The 15,980-nt window shown below is 36.7% G+C and overlaps 1 protein-coding gene across 1 annotated transcript; it reads right to left on the bottom strand.

The window, feature by feature from the left end:
- Positions 1-7,470: 7,470 nt before the first annotated feature.
- On the bottom strand, positions 7,471-10,302 carry LOC149832734 (ATP synthase gamma chain, chloroplastic-like). Its single transcript, XM_090013293.1, has 3 exons — positions 10,293-10,302; positions 9,160-9,450; positions 7,471-8,036 (listed from the first exon to the last, which is right to left on the bottom strand). Exons 1-3 carry the CDS (start codon positions 10,300-10,302, stop codon positions 7,471-7,473), a joined length of 867 nt encoding a protein of 288 aa, XP_089869419.1.
- Between the last annotated feature and the right edge of the window lie 5,678 nt (positions 10,303-15,980).

The raw sequence follows: 15,980 nt of genomic DNA, 5'->3' as shown, positions 1-15,980 counted from the left end.
AAAATAGAGTTATATGTATGTATGTATGTACATCTGTGCCCCGATTAGAGTGTGCTCCTAATGTGCACTGCGTCAACAACCTCTCGCTCATTCAATCTGGCTCTATAGATGTATGGCTTATTTACTAAAGATCATATTACCAAATAAAATCACATTTTCTTGAGATGTTAAATTTTGGTGTATTTATGAGGCATTGGTTTTTAAAGCCCTTGAAATCTTTCTTGCACATTCTAATCACGTGATTAAAAAATGTAATATTTTTAATTTTTTTTCAGGTTTTTTGCACATCTTCACCCACCAGATGTGATCTACATATTAAGTTTAGTAGAAATTGGCACATCTGACATATATGTCATGAGGGTTGAAAAATCAACAGCCTGTAATATACCAAATTTTCAAATATCAAAACAATAATTTTTACATTGAAAAACTATGATCCAAGAGTTGATTCCTACGATTTTGACTGTGCTGAACATATCCATGAGGTGAGAATATGGTCAAAACAACCTCTCCTTGTGAGTTCCAACTAAAGGGTTTCTTACCCACGAGGGTAGCAAATGTTATCACAAGGGTAGAAATTGGTCAAAACAATCCCCAATTTCTTCACAATGCATCTCTACCAGCAATAGGACAGGTTATAGAATCTGAAGTGAGGATATCCCAACACTAGGCCAGCTATCTTGTAATGTTGAGGCATAAAAACAAAATCAGTACCTATTTGAAAAGCCAAAAAACAAATACCCCAAAAGTCTTAGTCAATGAAAACCTTTTGTATGTGTAAAACCACCCCGACAAAATCGTCATCCCGTGGAGGGGGGAGGGGGGGAGAGTTAAAAAAAAAGGGGGAAGACAGTTCCCCCAAAATCGAGGAACCACCTTCCCCAAATCACATAAAGAAAGAGAGCGGGGGATGAGGATAAACCTCACCCCCCACATCGATGGGAGGGGGGTGAGGTTATCACCCACCATGAGAGCTATAAAAAACCCTCACACACTCTCCTCCACCATCGATCAACAACGAGCGACAAAGGAAGAGAGAGGCGTGAATAAAAAAAAATAAGAAGAGCAACAGAGGGGAGGGAGGCTTACTAGAACTCCGTCAGCGACATGGTTCTTCTCCTTCTTTCTTTTTCTGATCGAACAGAGGGCCAACAACCATGGCTGCCAGCATGTTGCAGGTGCATAAAAAAAAGGGGGAACATCAATGTTGGAGAGAGAGAGAGAGAGAGAGAGAGAGAGAGAGAGAGACGCCGGTGGCCGGTCCCTCTGCAACAAAGAGAAATAGAGAGAGTGTCGGGAGTCGGCCTTCTGTGTTTGAGAAGAAGAGGAAAGACGGAAGGGGTGATGCCCCTTCCACCCATTTTTTTTGTTTATATTGATGACCAGACCGATCGGTCTGGGTGCGACCCAGACGAAATTGGGTTGGTCTGGATGCGACCCAGACTGAACCTGGTGGTCTGGGTCGCACCCAAATCGAACCAAGTAAGTTAAAAAAAAGGTTTCGGGTTAAACTGAACCGGTTCAGATTGAATCGACTCAGATTGAACCGGTCTAAACCAAATCGGTTCAGATCGAACCAGTTCGAACTGAATTGGTTCGAACTGACTCAACCAGACCAAACCGGTCTTGGTGTGAACTAGACCGAGTCGGGTCTGACTAGGTCTCTGTTCTCAGTTTGGATCTAGTCTGATATGGATCAAACCGAATCTAGATCCAGTTTGATCCAATCAGTCTGGATCGATCCAAATAAAATTGGATCTAGATAGATCTAGGTCTGGATCCTGTCTGATTAATCTGGATCCAGAATAGAACTGGATCTGGTTCAGATCAGTACTAGATTCAGATTAAAACTAGATCTGGATCCAACTGAATGTATCAGTTCTGAATTCAGATCAGAATTGGGTCTGGATCCAGTTTAACATTTTTTAATCCAGATAAAAAATAAATTTGGATCCAGTTTGTGATTAAATTTTGAATTTTGAGAATAATTGTCAAAATGACCAAAGTACCTTTATGTGTGTACCCAAGATCTGTTTAGGTAAAATGGGTATAACTTTGGACTCTGAACTCGAAATTGAGTGGGGTTTGGTGCGTTGGACTCGTATCATAGAAGAGAATCTTTGTGTTCTCTAGTTTTGGTCAAATCAGAGGCATAAAAATTAAGGTCTGACGAGTCAATTACTCGAGAGGGGTATTTTGATAATTTTGTCAAAATATAAAAGTTATGTGTATTAATACGAACATGCTTATGTGATGATCAGATCTTACTGTTAGAATCTTTTGAGACTCTATTGTGACCAGAGTACATCACTCGTATTCAATGTAAGGGATAATATAAGTAATTTTAGTTGTGAATAAACCATATTGCGTTGCATGCTATTGTAATATTGTGAATTAGCATGATTAGAACATAAAATGATCATGAATGAAATTATGAGATAATGACATACACATGTTAGTTGTGATATGTCATGCATATTAGAAAGAGATTGTTTTGTGATAGCATTAGACTTGAGTCCCTTTATTCTATTCATGTCATGTGAATGTTTATATTGAGATTAACATGCATAACCCCTTAAATCTTGAAAGTGGTGACTTGTAAAAATGACTACCTAGTTCGTGGCTAGAGTGTAGCCACAATGGAGAGTGGGTCGCAGGTGATTTAATGATGTAGATCAAGGTTGTTAAATGCGATGAGGCGAAGCGAGACGTTGAGCATGTTATGAAGTGAGGCGTAAGCCTCGAGGCGCTGAAGCGTAAGCTTCATGATCAAAATAATAAAATATATAATATGAATAAAATAATGAAGATTTTACATAAGAACCACTAATTTGCTTTTACTTATTTAAGTACAAAATCATAAGAAAATAAAATAAAGATGTTTAAAGAAAGGCAAGGTAAGCAGTAAGAGGACATTGATTTTTCATTTTTAATTAATAAAACTTATTTTTGATATTTGATAGATAAACCTACATTTTTAGTGAAACACTATTAAAAGGCATTAAAATCATATTAAATATTAAAGTAATGCATGTTTTAATATTTGGGCTTATGAAGTCGAACCGTTTATCTAACCGGATCCGTTTGCATCAAGACCGAACTTGAGTCCATATCGAATCTTGTCATCATCAGATTCATCACCGATCTCTGCACCCGCCATTAACTGATCGGGGCCGGACAGGGAGGTGACGTCAGAATTGACAGGTTAAGCTAAATTTATAAGCAAACAGGCTAAGCTGAGCAAAAACTAGGCTCGACCCATCAGAGCCCACCAAGAACCCACCTCCCTCCAAGCTCTAGGATAGCCGACCCCCAACACCCCCACAATGCATGAGCGAGTGTACCCTAGCCATCCATCTTACCAACTCTAAGATGAACAATCAACAGGTTCTCAAACCACAAACCTCTCTTTTTTAACACTGCACCACCCTCTCACCTATACTCACAAGCAGGGGATGGACGACAATGACATTTTCCTATTCTCAGGGGCATAATGATCAAATAAGCCTTTGATTGCACAACGTCGCACGTGACCCAACTACAAAAAAAGCCTTCATTAAGCCACCACTCTGAACTAACCTTACATTTCAGTACGCTTCAGATATTGAGTGTGCGCCTCAATACCTTGAGCATGCGCCTCGCCTTTGAGGCGTACGCCTCTCACAACACTGATGTAGATACTCTACATTGTTGCGTGCTTAGTATGATATAAGTGTGAACCTTAATGTCATTATAAAATTGAGAGTGAGATCCATCATGATCATTTCATGATATCACTCATGAGAGAATGAGTGAAACACAAGCTTGAAAATATGGTTAAATGCAAAGAGCTTAAGATATGACTTAGGGTTATATTCATACAGTGTTTGGGACTTTAGACGACTATGAATTATTGAAAACTATCATGGTTAGGATGTAGCATGAACCATGCTGAGATTGAGATTGAGTCAGACCTTTCGGCTAGCTACCCGTGGAGACCCATTTTTGTTTCACTGCAGTGCCTAATAGTTCAGAGATCACTGGGAGTGTATGATTCATTGTCTGACCAACATATAGAATTATGGTGTTCTACGCGGGTTGCTACGCCCATAGACGGCTAAGACCAGTATAGCCGACCTAGTGTTTTAGTTTGGTTTGAGTGAGTATTTGAGAGAGTCAAATGTGAGATAATTAAAACATACAAACTTGTGTGGTGTTTCAAAAACTAAACTCAGACTAGGGGCTTAGTGCCCACTACAATTGTAAGTTAAAGTCTTTATTTACTTATAAATATTTCTTACTAGGTTGTAGACTCACCCCATGTATAATTATAATTGTAGGTTTTAGGCACACTAGTATAGACATGACGTGACCAGCTACTTCTACTTCAGCAGAGTACTTGGTAGTTTCTATTTTTTTGTCATTGAACATTTATGCACTTGTTATTTTTTTATGTTATGAATGATGAACTTTGTAAAAGAAGGTGAGTTATTGGAAAAAAACAAAAAATTAGCTATGTTTTCTCTGTGTGAACTTTGTATGCTTTCCTTCTGAGAAGTAATACCAACCGAAGTCAGACTCTCAAGGTCTCAGATCGAGGTGTTACAATATCTTTTTTGTGTCTGCTCGTCTATCGAACTCATTCAAATCTATCTTCTTATTATTAACAAAGTTCTCAATAACCTGCAAAAATTAATAGTATTTATTTTTTCACAAGGTTTTTACTTAAGGATGCTAAAAAAATTTATATAAATGCCAAGCATAAGAGGATAAGCAGAGCACTTGAGCACTTTGTGTTTCATTTTAAATAGTCATGTAATAGTCCCTCATTGGCTTTGAAAGCAATCCCTTAGCTAAACATGCAAACAATCTCTAATATTAGGGCCACCAAATATCATGTTTTTGTAAGTAACACCTAAATTATAGATTATTATTTAGGTCCTAGAGAAGACATGCTAATGTCCTTTTGAAACATTAAGCACACGTTTATGCAAGTAACACCTACATTATAAAGATCAATGTCAAAGTGACTGATAGGTAACCAAGCAAATTTTTAGGTCCACTAATACATATCATAGTTAGGCTGAGCTTATTACACTCATTTGCATTGATTAATAAATGAAATGCTCTTTCTGTTGCATAAATGAACAACAAAAGCCCTAATGATGATCAGACATAGAATATATAATTAGAACCAAGAATATGGTTGCAGGACATCAAAAATATAATCCGCTTTCATCTTAAAAAACAAATAAAGAGTTCTAATCCAAGTGAAGATGACGCTGGACCTGCCCTTCCAACAGAAACATGAATGAATGCACAAAATCTTACCTTCAACTATGGTCAATACACATGACTTAAGAGAAGAGACTTTTACACTTTCTTTTAATTATATTCTTGCGTAAACTTTGAGATTTTTGAGAGAAAGAGATTCTTGTGTCGATGCATGTGATGATACATGTCTAAGATTCTTTTCTTTCAACGGCCTCACTCCATGACTGCCTATTCTGCCTTTCCTGAATGTCTAAAGAGAATATGAAATATAAAAGTAAATTTTTGGCACTTCAGTAAATAATGAAGTGCTAACCAAAATATAGACAAAGAAGAATATGAATTTTTTGTATAGACAAAGATAAGCAATGATGGGTGATAAAAAAAATTTAACGAGAGAAAATTATCATTCTTTTGATAAAGAACCAAGACAGTATTAAAGAAGAGAACCACCAACAAAGAGGATAACACAAAAGAGAAAACCAAAGAAAGCGATGCCACTAAAACCAGAGAAAGCCCTGCAATTACTTACACAAGTCACAATTGTGATTAAATTTTAGAATGTTGAGAGCAGGACTACTACCTACAAATCAGGATTGAAAACAAATTTGTATGATCCTCTTTATCAACTCAATATGTTTCAACATGTGATCCTCTTTATACGAAACAGATTGGAGATGGCATGACATTTGACAAATGATGTTAAAGTGAAAGCACAAAGAAGTGATTTGTTTTGCGTACATGAGAACCAAATCTGTAATGCAAAATAAAAGCAATACAAACAACAATCTTCACACTTTGATTACTGTTAAGTGAATATCAAAACAGAATAATCCTCAAGGCCTTACTCAACAAATATAACAAAAGGAGATCATTTGTTCCATGTCACCCAAGGTTATGATCAAGTCTACTAATTAAATTCTTTCTATCAACTAAAAGAAGAAACACAAGAAAAAAGTCCAAAAAGAAGATGATCAGACAGAGTAACTGGCATTACCATAAGCTATTTAATTCTGAAGGAAAAACAGACAAGAGTACCTTCATCAGTGATTGTGGTTGAATCAAGCTGCTAAAAGTTTGAGTTCTTGAACTGGCAAAAGTTGAATCCTCACTTTCGATTAGAACACTAAAATCATCATGGGCATTGGTAGTTGACTCAAGCTGATGCTCAAAAAATGTGCTTATAACTTGGCAAGGGATCTCAATCTGCGGACTAATAGAATCATTTGTTACTATAAGCAGCTTACAATTGGATCTGATGTTTGGGACTTCAACTGCAATACTTTCTGAAGATCCAGTACTACTTTCAGTGAGGGATCACTGGTAAGAGTACTGGGGTCACTGGTAAGAGTACTAAGTTCATACTGACTGCACTTGTTATAAAAATAAACTTTAGCATTGTACAAGATTGGAGGTAAACCATTTGTTTGTGAATAAATTTCACCCATGTATGATTTTCTTCCTATTGTTTCTTTTGAAGCAAGAACTGGCATGTTTCTTCTCTTTAACTATATTAGAAAATAACAACACGAGAGAGTTAGGATTGTCCCACATTTCACAGAAGCAGTCCATCTGAACCTGCAAACATAACCAAAGACAGGGGCAAACCAGTTCTGGTGTTAACTTAAGCAGGTTAAAGATGTCAAAGTAGCCATGAGTAGGCCTCTGAGCATCCTTTCTCCCACACCAATCGAGAATTAAAAAAGTGTCAATTACAGATCAAACACAATTGAATATTGCAAAATGCAATTCAGTTCTTGAATGGATTCCAATTTACTGAAGGTTGCACTTGCACATAGAACATAATTAAGCGGACACAACTTTCTTTATATAAATAGCTTAAGCTCATATACTGGAATCCAAACACCATTAGAACAGTAACAAAAAAAATCAGAACTGTTATAAAGACAACAAAAATCGAATCATAAAGCAAATGAGGTTGATTTGCTAAAAACATTGAGGCCAAGTTGTTTCACAGTTATTATTTCAACCATCCACACAACAGTTCACAAAGACTAAAAATCACCCGACGAAGCGAAGATCTCTTCACATATATAGTCTGGGCCTTGCTTTACAACACACCATATAAGATTAGACACATTAATTATAAAAAAGACTCCATGATCATGCAGTACATGAAATCTAAAACCAAAAAAGAAAACCATTAAATTTCATGAAGCATTCTCCATTTGGTTTCAATTATAAACTAAAGCAGAGAATTTATGTAAGAGACTCAGCACCAGCAACGATCTCCAGAATTTCGCCAGTGATCTTGTCCTGTCGCTGCCGGTTGTAGGCGATGGACAGATTCTGCTTAAGTTCGAGTGCATTGTCCATGGCGTTGTTCATGGCACTCATCCGGGCGGCGAGCTCACTGGCAAGCGACTCCTGCAGCACCCTGAGGATCTGTCTATTGAGGTAGAGTGGGAGCACGGGATCCTGCTCGAACTGGAGGATCGGGGAGAACTCCGGCGTCCACAGACGGACGACGTTGCACTCGACGCGGAGCTTCCCCTCACGGGTGGTGAGGCGATAGAGCTCGTCCTTTGCAGCGTTGACACAGTTGCCATTGATATCGCAGACATCGCCTTTAGCTGACAGAGGGAGCAGGGTGTGGATGACGGGTTCGGACTTGACGAGGGAGACGAACTTGGTGTAGAGGAGCTCGACCTTGTTGACGTCCTCCCTGACGAAGAGGGAGAAGACATCGTCGGCGATGGCCTGAGCCTCCTCTGTCGGGAAGACGCCCAACCCTAGAGAGACGGGAGTTGGGGTTGGGCTTGAGGCTAAAAAAAGAAAAAATGAAAAATCAGGAGGGAAAACGCCCCTTTTTTCTGGCGTGTAATGTTATGGCAGCTAAAAAGTCTTCACTGGCCCTGTATTGACTGCGCCAGCGAAAACATTTTCGATGGTGCAGTCCAATGCGGGAGCAAAAGTAACTTTACGCTGGCGCGATCGGATAATCTAAGGTTGATACGTGACTATAATGTTAGGAAAAGAATCAATAAGCATCAAAGAAACAAAAAAGAAGAAGAAAATCAACCTCAAAAAATATGATAGAGAACTCTACTAAGAAGCATGGTGAACAATGTTGAGGTATCTATCTTAGATGTTTTTAAGTGATTATTAGGAGTTAAAATATTGTCCACTGGGCATATGTAGAATGTAGCATAAACCACAAAACCTTAGGAGCATGTATACCTCATTGAAATACATTGAGGGCAGGTATAGCAACCCAAGCTCTTCAGCTAGCTACCAATTGACTCCCGACTTGCAATTGACAAGCTACAGCAACACCTATGTTCGTAGTCTAGGCCGATTTAAACTATATTTTTGTGAATAGTTCATATGTCTGGCCAACATCATAGAATCTAACTTGTCTATATGGGTTGTTATGCTTGAAAAGGTTATATCCGAAATTACTGAATAAAATAAAGGTGTCTGAGAATGATGTTAAAAATGTATTAAAAAGGGTAAAACTTATAAATGACACATGTGTAAAGTAGCAAACTAAACTAAGACTAGGAGCTTAGACCTTATTATAATTGTAACGATTGTATTTATTTGTAAATAGAATCTTATTGGGTTGTAGATTCACTCTCTTCTTTTTGTTACAATTGTAGGTTCAAGGATTGCTGTCACTCATAGAACCTAGTATCAAACTGCAACTCTAACACATCAGAAGTATGCTTCACCTTTACTTTTTATTTTACTTTTATCTTTAGATGGTTATGATATTGTAACTAGATGTATGAACCTTCAATTATTAAATAAAAAAATTTTCTGACATGGTTTTGAGTTATTTTTGAGTATTTTTCCTCTAAAAACTAACGTCCACCAGCTCGAGCTCGAGAGGCCCTGAATCGGGTCGTTACAAGAACTTTGACGTTGATTGACGAACGACATTACACTCGATGCAGAGCTTGCCCTCATGGGTGGTGAGGCTAAAGAGCTCATCCTTTGCAGCGTTGACACAATTGCCATTGATGTCGCAGACCTTGCCTTTAGCTGACAAAGGGAGGAGGGTGTGGATGACGGACTCAGACTTGATGAGGGAGACGAACTTGGTGTAGAGGAGCTCGACCTTGTCGACGTCCTCCCTGACAAAGAGGGAGAAGACATCATCGGCAATGGCCTGAGCCTCCTCTATTGGGAAGATGCCCAATGCTAGAGAGATGGGAGTTGGGGTTGGGCTTGAGGCTAAAAAAAGAAGAAATGAAAAAGCAGGAGGAAAACCCCCACTTTTTCATGGCCCGATAATGTTGTACCAGCAAAAAAGTCTTCACTGGCCCTGTATTGACTGCGCCAGCGAAAACATTTTCGATGGTGCAGCCCAATTCTGCAGCAGCAAAAGCAACTTTATGCTGGCGCTATTGCTGGGGTGCGCCAGCAAAAGCTTATTTTTTGTAGTGACCATTGATTGAATAATCTAAGGTTGATACGTGACTATAATGTTAGGAAAATACTCAATACACATCAAAGAAACAAAAAACGATAAGAAAATCAACCACAAAAAATTAAATACAAGAATTTTACGTGATTAGACAATAATTGGTTACTGCTATGATCCACTATTAGACGGATTGCCATGTTTAAATGCAAATACAGGGAATCTAGGGTAATTTATTTAAGATAAAATTATCCTTAAAAATTAAGAATTTATATCACTCTAGAAATTCCTCTGCACTCCAACAAATAAAACTTATAGCAAACCTACTACAATCTAAATCACGTGTATGGTTTTTTTGCCCATCATTTGATTAGACAATTTAAGGTTGGTACATAGAAGTACACACCAAAATTTTCACTGCATACACACACATATCTCTCTCTCTCTCTCTATATATATATATATATATATATCACTGTTAAGTAATATTTGGAATTTGGCATGTGTGGTAATGGTAATACATCTGGTGACGATCATGATCTGGACATGAGGACAAGTAATATGACATTCAAGGTGGAACTTAATCCCACCTGTGGCCCATGTCATCAAGCAGGATCAAAGGGCATTGAGTGCTACTATGCCTAACCATAACCTTCCTCCATTTTCACACACCATCAACCAATCAATGATGTGGGCAGTACAATGTCAACGCCGTATGGGCAATCTAAGGGGCTCTAATTTGGCTTGAGATGGATACTGGTACAAATTATGAGCTATGTAAACGGGCGGACCTTCCAATCCCAACCTACAGATCAAGTTCCAGTAAATGGGTTTGGGCCCATAAATTTGGAATCCACATCCTATGGAACTATTTCTTCTTCCTTTAGTTTTTCTTTTTTTCCTCTTATTGCGAGCACAGTTGCATGGGTCAAAGCTGTGCAGATACGGATCCATATCCAGGTTTCCTAGTGGAACTTGGCAACCGGGATCCATATCAACGGATATCACATGGAAACTGCATATCCCCACTTTTATATTTGACCTCCACCATCCGCATCATCAAGCAATAATTGTGGAGATTTTAAGCAAAAGTCATGATAGGTGATCAATAGGTAGGGACGAAAAAAGTTGAAAACCTAATGGGTCTAGATCCAAATCCAAACTAGCACTCATTTAATGGTCCTGGTTATGGATATCAGGCTGTTTTGAAGACCAATTTCATGGACAAAAAAAAGCACATGGATTAATTCCCATGGTCATAGAACTGGATCTGATAGAGCACGAATTGGATCCACATCCAATCGACTGGCCATTCAGCTGTGTATTTGGACTAATGGAAATGGGTTGAATTAAAACCCAATTCCATAAAAAAAATTACAAAAACAGCAGAAAATTGGAAATTTTAGGGAGTTGGGTTCCATTTTCCACCCAAGTCCACAAATCCAAACACGCAGCAGACAATCGAATTTTCCTGTCATCTCATCTTACACGTGGCAGACGATGAGAAAGCCATGTTGGCATGTCAATGATGCATGCTGAAGGTCAGGTGGGACCCACAATTACACCCTAACATCCATTTCGTGTTTTGAACATGGTAGCTTTGGACACACTCCTTGGTGACAAAAGAACCAACACCATAGTTGTCATCTTGGATGTGGCCCAGCCAAGCCAATCACATAATGCCACGTACGCAAAAAGCGACCACACTAGGTTGGTGCAAGAGCACGGCCCCTCTTGAAAGGTACCTAGTACTCCCTGCTTCTCCACATCACGCCACCAACCTTGGAAAGAATAAAACTGAAGATGGTCACTGGTTCAATTTTATCCAGGACTAAATTACATACACCTTAATCCTGGATCCGGGGTAGAGAAAGAGCTAGATCGATTGGGAAGATCCGTACCCGCTCAAAATTGTATAAATGAGTCTTAAATCCCAATAATTGGGGCTGTTGATGGATTTGATCCAATTCAAATCTGTTTCACCTACATGCAGGGGCAGAGCCACGCATTCAAGCTAGGGTGGGCACAAATGCATAGTGACTCAGGAATCGGCTTCTCCATTAGTGACTCATAACTTGGTCGGGTCAACTCGGTGGCTCGTCCGATTATATCTAGTCATTATTAACAAAAAATTAAAATATCAAATAGCTAAACTAGTGTCTTTAACTCTATATTAGATAACATAGTTCAGATAAGCAGTTTAACAACATTCATAGAACCTATTCTAACTTGCGTTTTGCTTCCAACATTCATAAATTCATTCAAACATATTTTAACCTACTAATTAAATATTCAAACATGTAATTTCATAACTTGTTCATCAGTTTATTCAAACTTATAAATTTATTCCCTACTTATAAATTCCTTCAAACATTCAAAGTTCAAACACAAACTTGTATCATTCAAATACAAATATAAATTCCTTCTACTAACATTTAAAAACAAGCCAAAATTTATTCAAACACATTCTAACTTGCTCATCAAACATGTAACTTCATAACATGCCTATCAATTCATTCAAAAATATAAATTTATTTTTTGCTCATAAATTTCTTTAAACATTCAAAGTTCAAACACAAACATAAATTCTTTCTAACATTTAAACACAAACATAAATTCATTGAAATATATTTTAATATGCCTATCAAATATTCAAACATGTAACTTTATAACTAGTTCATCAATTTAAGCAAAATTATAAATTTATTCTTTGCTCATAAATTCCTTCAAGCATTCGAAGTTCAAACACAAACTTACATCATTCAAATACAAACTCATTTATTTAAAAAAAATATCTTTCATGAATAATGCAATGTGATGAAGCTCAAGCTTCGATCATGAAATCCATTCCATAAGACATGACAAAAAAACTCAAATATCTTGCAAATAAATAGCAATTTAATTAGTTAATCTTCTAAAAAAATATACAAAGGACATCATAAATATTTTATAAATAATTAGAAAAGTACAAGCCACTCAAAACAAAGAGAAACCTAAAAAATATTTAGTAAATTTTATGTCTTCCATCAATTTATTTTTATGATAAGGTTAATAAATGAAATCACCAACCCAATAAACAAAAGATAATAAAACTAATAGAAAACTGGAATATACTAACTTGTTTAAAAAAATATCAAATAATTACTCTAATGAATACCTTTTATAATTAGCCTAATTGATTTTTCATATTTTGAAAGCCATTCATAATTAATTCATTGCTAACGATGTCAAATATGCCCTTCTCAATGTAGGTAGCCAAAACATCATTTACCCATTCATCTCTCATTCAAGTCTTGATAATATTCATAACTAAAAATGTCCTTTCAACACTTGTCGCCACAAATGGTAGAGTCAAAGTTAATGTGATAAACAAATAAAAAAAAATAGTATGTTTTCAGTGTTTATTGTCATTTTTGCAAGCTCAGTTAGGCATTTTAAATGAAAAAACTCCATATTGTGCTTCACATCAATGATATATGTTTGGAGTTGATTGTTAATCATTAATAACTCTGATGTAGATAAGTCCTTAGGATAACATTTAGCCAAATTTATCAACTTGTTTTTTGTCAAATGCAGAAAATGAATTCCTTGGACTTAAACATGACACAACAAGAAGTATCTTTGTATTTGTTTATGTAAAATGATTGCTCAACTATTGAAGTTATATATCGATAACTATATAAAAGAATTTAACACGATAATGATGCAACATTGTAATATATTCAGCCCTACATCTTTGCGCCTTTGAGGTTTATATAAATAAGTCATATTAGGAATGATAATATCATATTTGCTATAGAAAACAAGGATTCTATCAAAAAGGGAATATCATCTTTTATCTCTAATTTCTTGAGGTCATTCTTTTGACACTTCAACTAAACTTATAGCATTGACAATATATTGATCTTTTCGTTTAAGTGGTTTAAGTACTTGTGAAAGCTTATGAGTGATTTTCAAAATATCACACATTAAATGTAAACAAAATACAAAATCAATGTTTTATAAACACTACAACAAAGCAGTGGATTAGCGACGACCTAATTTCGTCGCTATTCCATCTCTAATCCGTCGCTAACCGGCTTAGCGACGGATTAACAACGAAGTAGCGACATATATCTTACATCATGAATTTTTCGACGCTAATTGGCGATGGCATAAATCCATCGCTCATTCTGTCGCTAATTGCGACGGAATAACGAACGACGGATTCTGTCGCAAATTCGTCGGTACTAAACGATGACCTCAGCTTGACGACGGATTTACAGCCGTCGCTAATTCGTCGCTAAATTATATGTATAGCGACAGATATATCAGTCGCTAATCCGTCGCAAAAAATAAAAAAAATAAAAAAAATATTTGAAAATTAAATATCGAGAACGCTACAATTTATATTTCCTGTAAAAAAAAACAAAGTACACATAAAATTACATATAAAAGGAAACTAAAACAATTAATCGTTCTACTTTAAAATTCACAAGTTTAATTATTTATAATTCAACAATTATATTTTCAAAACAAAAAAAAATAAAACAAATTCAACACATTAATCTAATCATTGCCAAGATTTTGTGCGTCTTCTTGTTCATTGCCTTGATCTGTCTCTTTGGCTCCGCTACGCTGATTATCGCCAGCAACCTACACAAGAAAAGAATAGTCAGTATTGATAAATAAAATATATTGAAATAAATTATACACTATATGTGATTCTATCATGTGCTCATATGTGTTCTAAGGCAGTAAAAAAACTCTATATGTGATTCTATCATGCTCATATGTGCTCTAAGGCAAGCAAAAAACTTCATATGTGATTCTATCACGAATGATATGTGTTCTAAGGCAGTAAAAAAACTCTATATGTGATTATATCATGCTCATATGTGTTCTAAGGCAGCTAGAAAAACTATAATGTGATTCTACCATGCTCATATGTGCTCTAAGGCAGGCAAAAAGCTATATATGTGATTCGATCATGCTCATATGTGTTCTAAGACAGTAAAAAAACTGAATATGTGATTATAGCATGCTCATATGTGTTCTAAGGTAGTCAAAAAACTTTACATGTGATTTTATCATGCTCATATGTGCTCTAAGGCAGGCAAAGCAAAAAACTTTATATGTGATTCTATCATGAATGATATGTGTTCTAAGGCAGTAAAAAAACTCTATATGTTATTCTAGCATGCTCATATGTGTTTTAAGGCAGTCAAAAAATTGAATATGTGATTATAACATGCTCATATGTGTTCTAATGCAGTCAAAAAACTGAATATGTGATTATAGCATGTTCATATGTGTTCTAAGGCAGTCAAAAAAACTTTATATGTGATTCTATCATGCTCATATGTGCTCTAAGATAGGCAAAAAACTTTATATGTGATTATAGCATGCTATAATGAAGAAAATATCAAATTTATCATGCAATATATGATGTCATAAAATAACAAAAATGATGATGCATGCATTGATAACTTAATATTTTCATGTGCAAACTATTAATGACACAATACATTCATTCAAAGCATGCTTTCATTATACAATTTTACATGGACGCCATAATCAAATTGAAAGTAACTACATGCAAGCATGAATACATTACATCAAACATTGCAATACATCAAAATCATTTATATCAAACAAATGTCAAACATGTACCTGCAGCAAACACACTTCAATATTCCACTAACTACTACCATGCCTAGCATGGAATCCGTACTCCAAAAATAAGAACACTTCTATTCTCATACATTAAAATCATGCTCAGTATGATCTCCGAACTCCAACAAAGCAGCCCTAGATATCAACAACTAAGTGAGTGTATGAACAATAAAGTGTTACATTCAATAAATTAAATAACATGTGATGCGGTTGAATCACTTACTCACCACGGGTATTTACCCGATTTACATTGTTTTTATCACTTACTTACCACGAGTGGCTGAGAATAAGTGGGTTTCGTTGAGAAATCTGCAAAAAACACTGTTTTAAAATGAAGTCACCACCTGCCAAAAAAAAATGAGGCAAATGAAAACATCTTGCATAAGCCTTGAGAAGCCCAGCACCCAATGACCTACCGAAACGCATGGGGTCGACCCCCTGCTAGAAACCGCACGGGGTCGACCCCCTGCCGAAACGTAGGGGGTTGAACCATGCCGGAATTTTATAAATTACCTATCTCCGGGCGGCGGCGGAAGGTTGACGGGGATCGGCAGCCGGCGAACGGTGGACGGTGGGGGGGCCAGAGAGAGGCCGATGGGACGGATAGGGCAGCAGGCGGGAGCGGGAGCGGGAGCAGTGAAAGAAGAAAAGAAAAAGATGGCTGAGATTAGGGTTATGCGACATT

This window comes from Nuphar pumila, chromosome 7 (assembly GCF_984573655.1).
Source record: "Nuphar pumila chromosome 7, dmNupPumi1.hap1.1, whole genome shotgun sequence".
Taxonomy (NCBI): Eukaryota; Viridiplantae; Streptophyta; class Magnoliopsida; order Nymphaeales; family Nymphaeaceae; genus Nuphar; species Nuphar pumila.
Note: the sequence above shows the minus strand (reverse complement) of the source record. Positions and strands in the feature narration are given on the sequence as shown.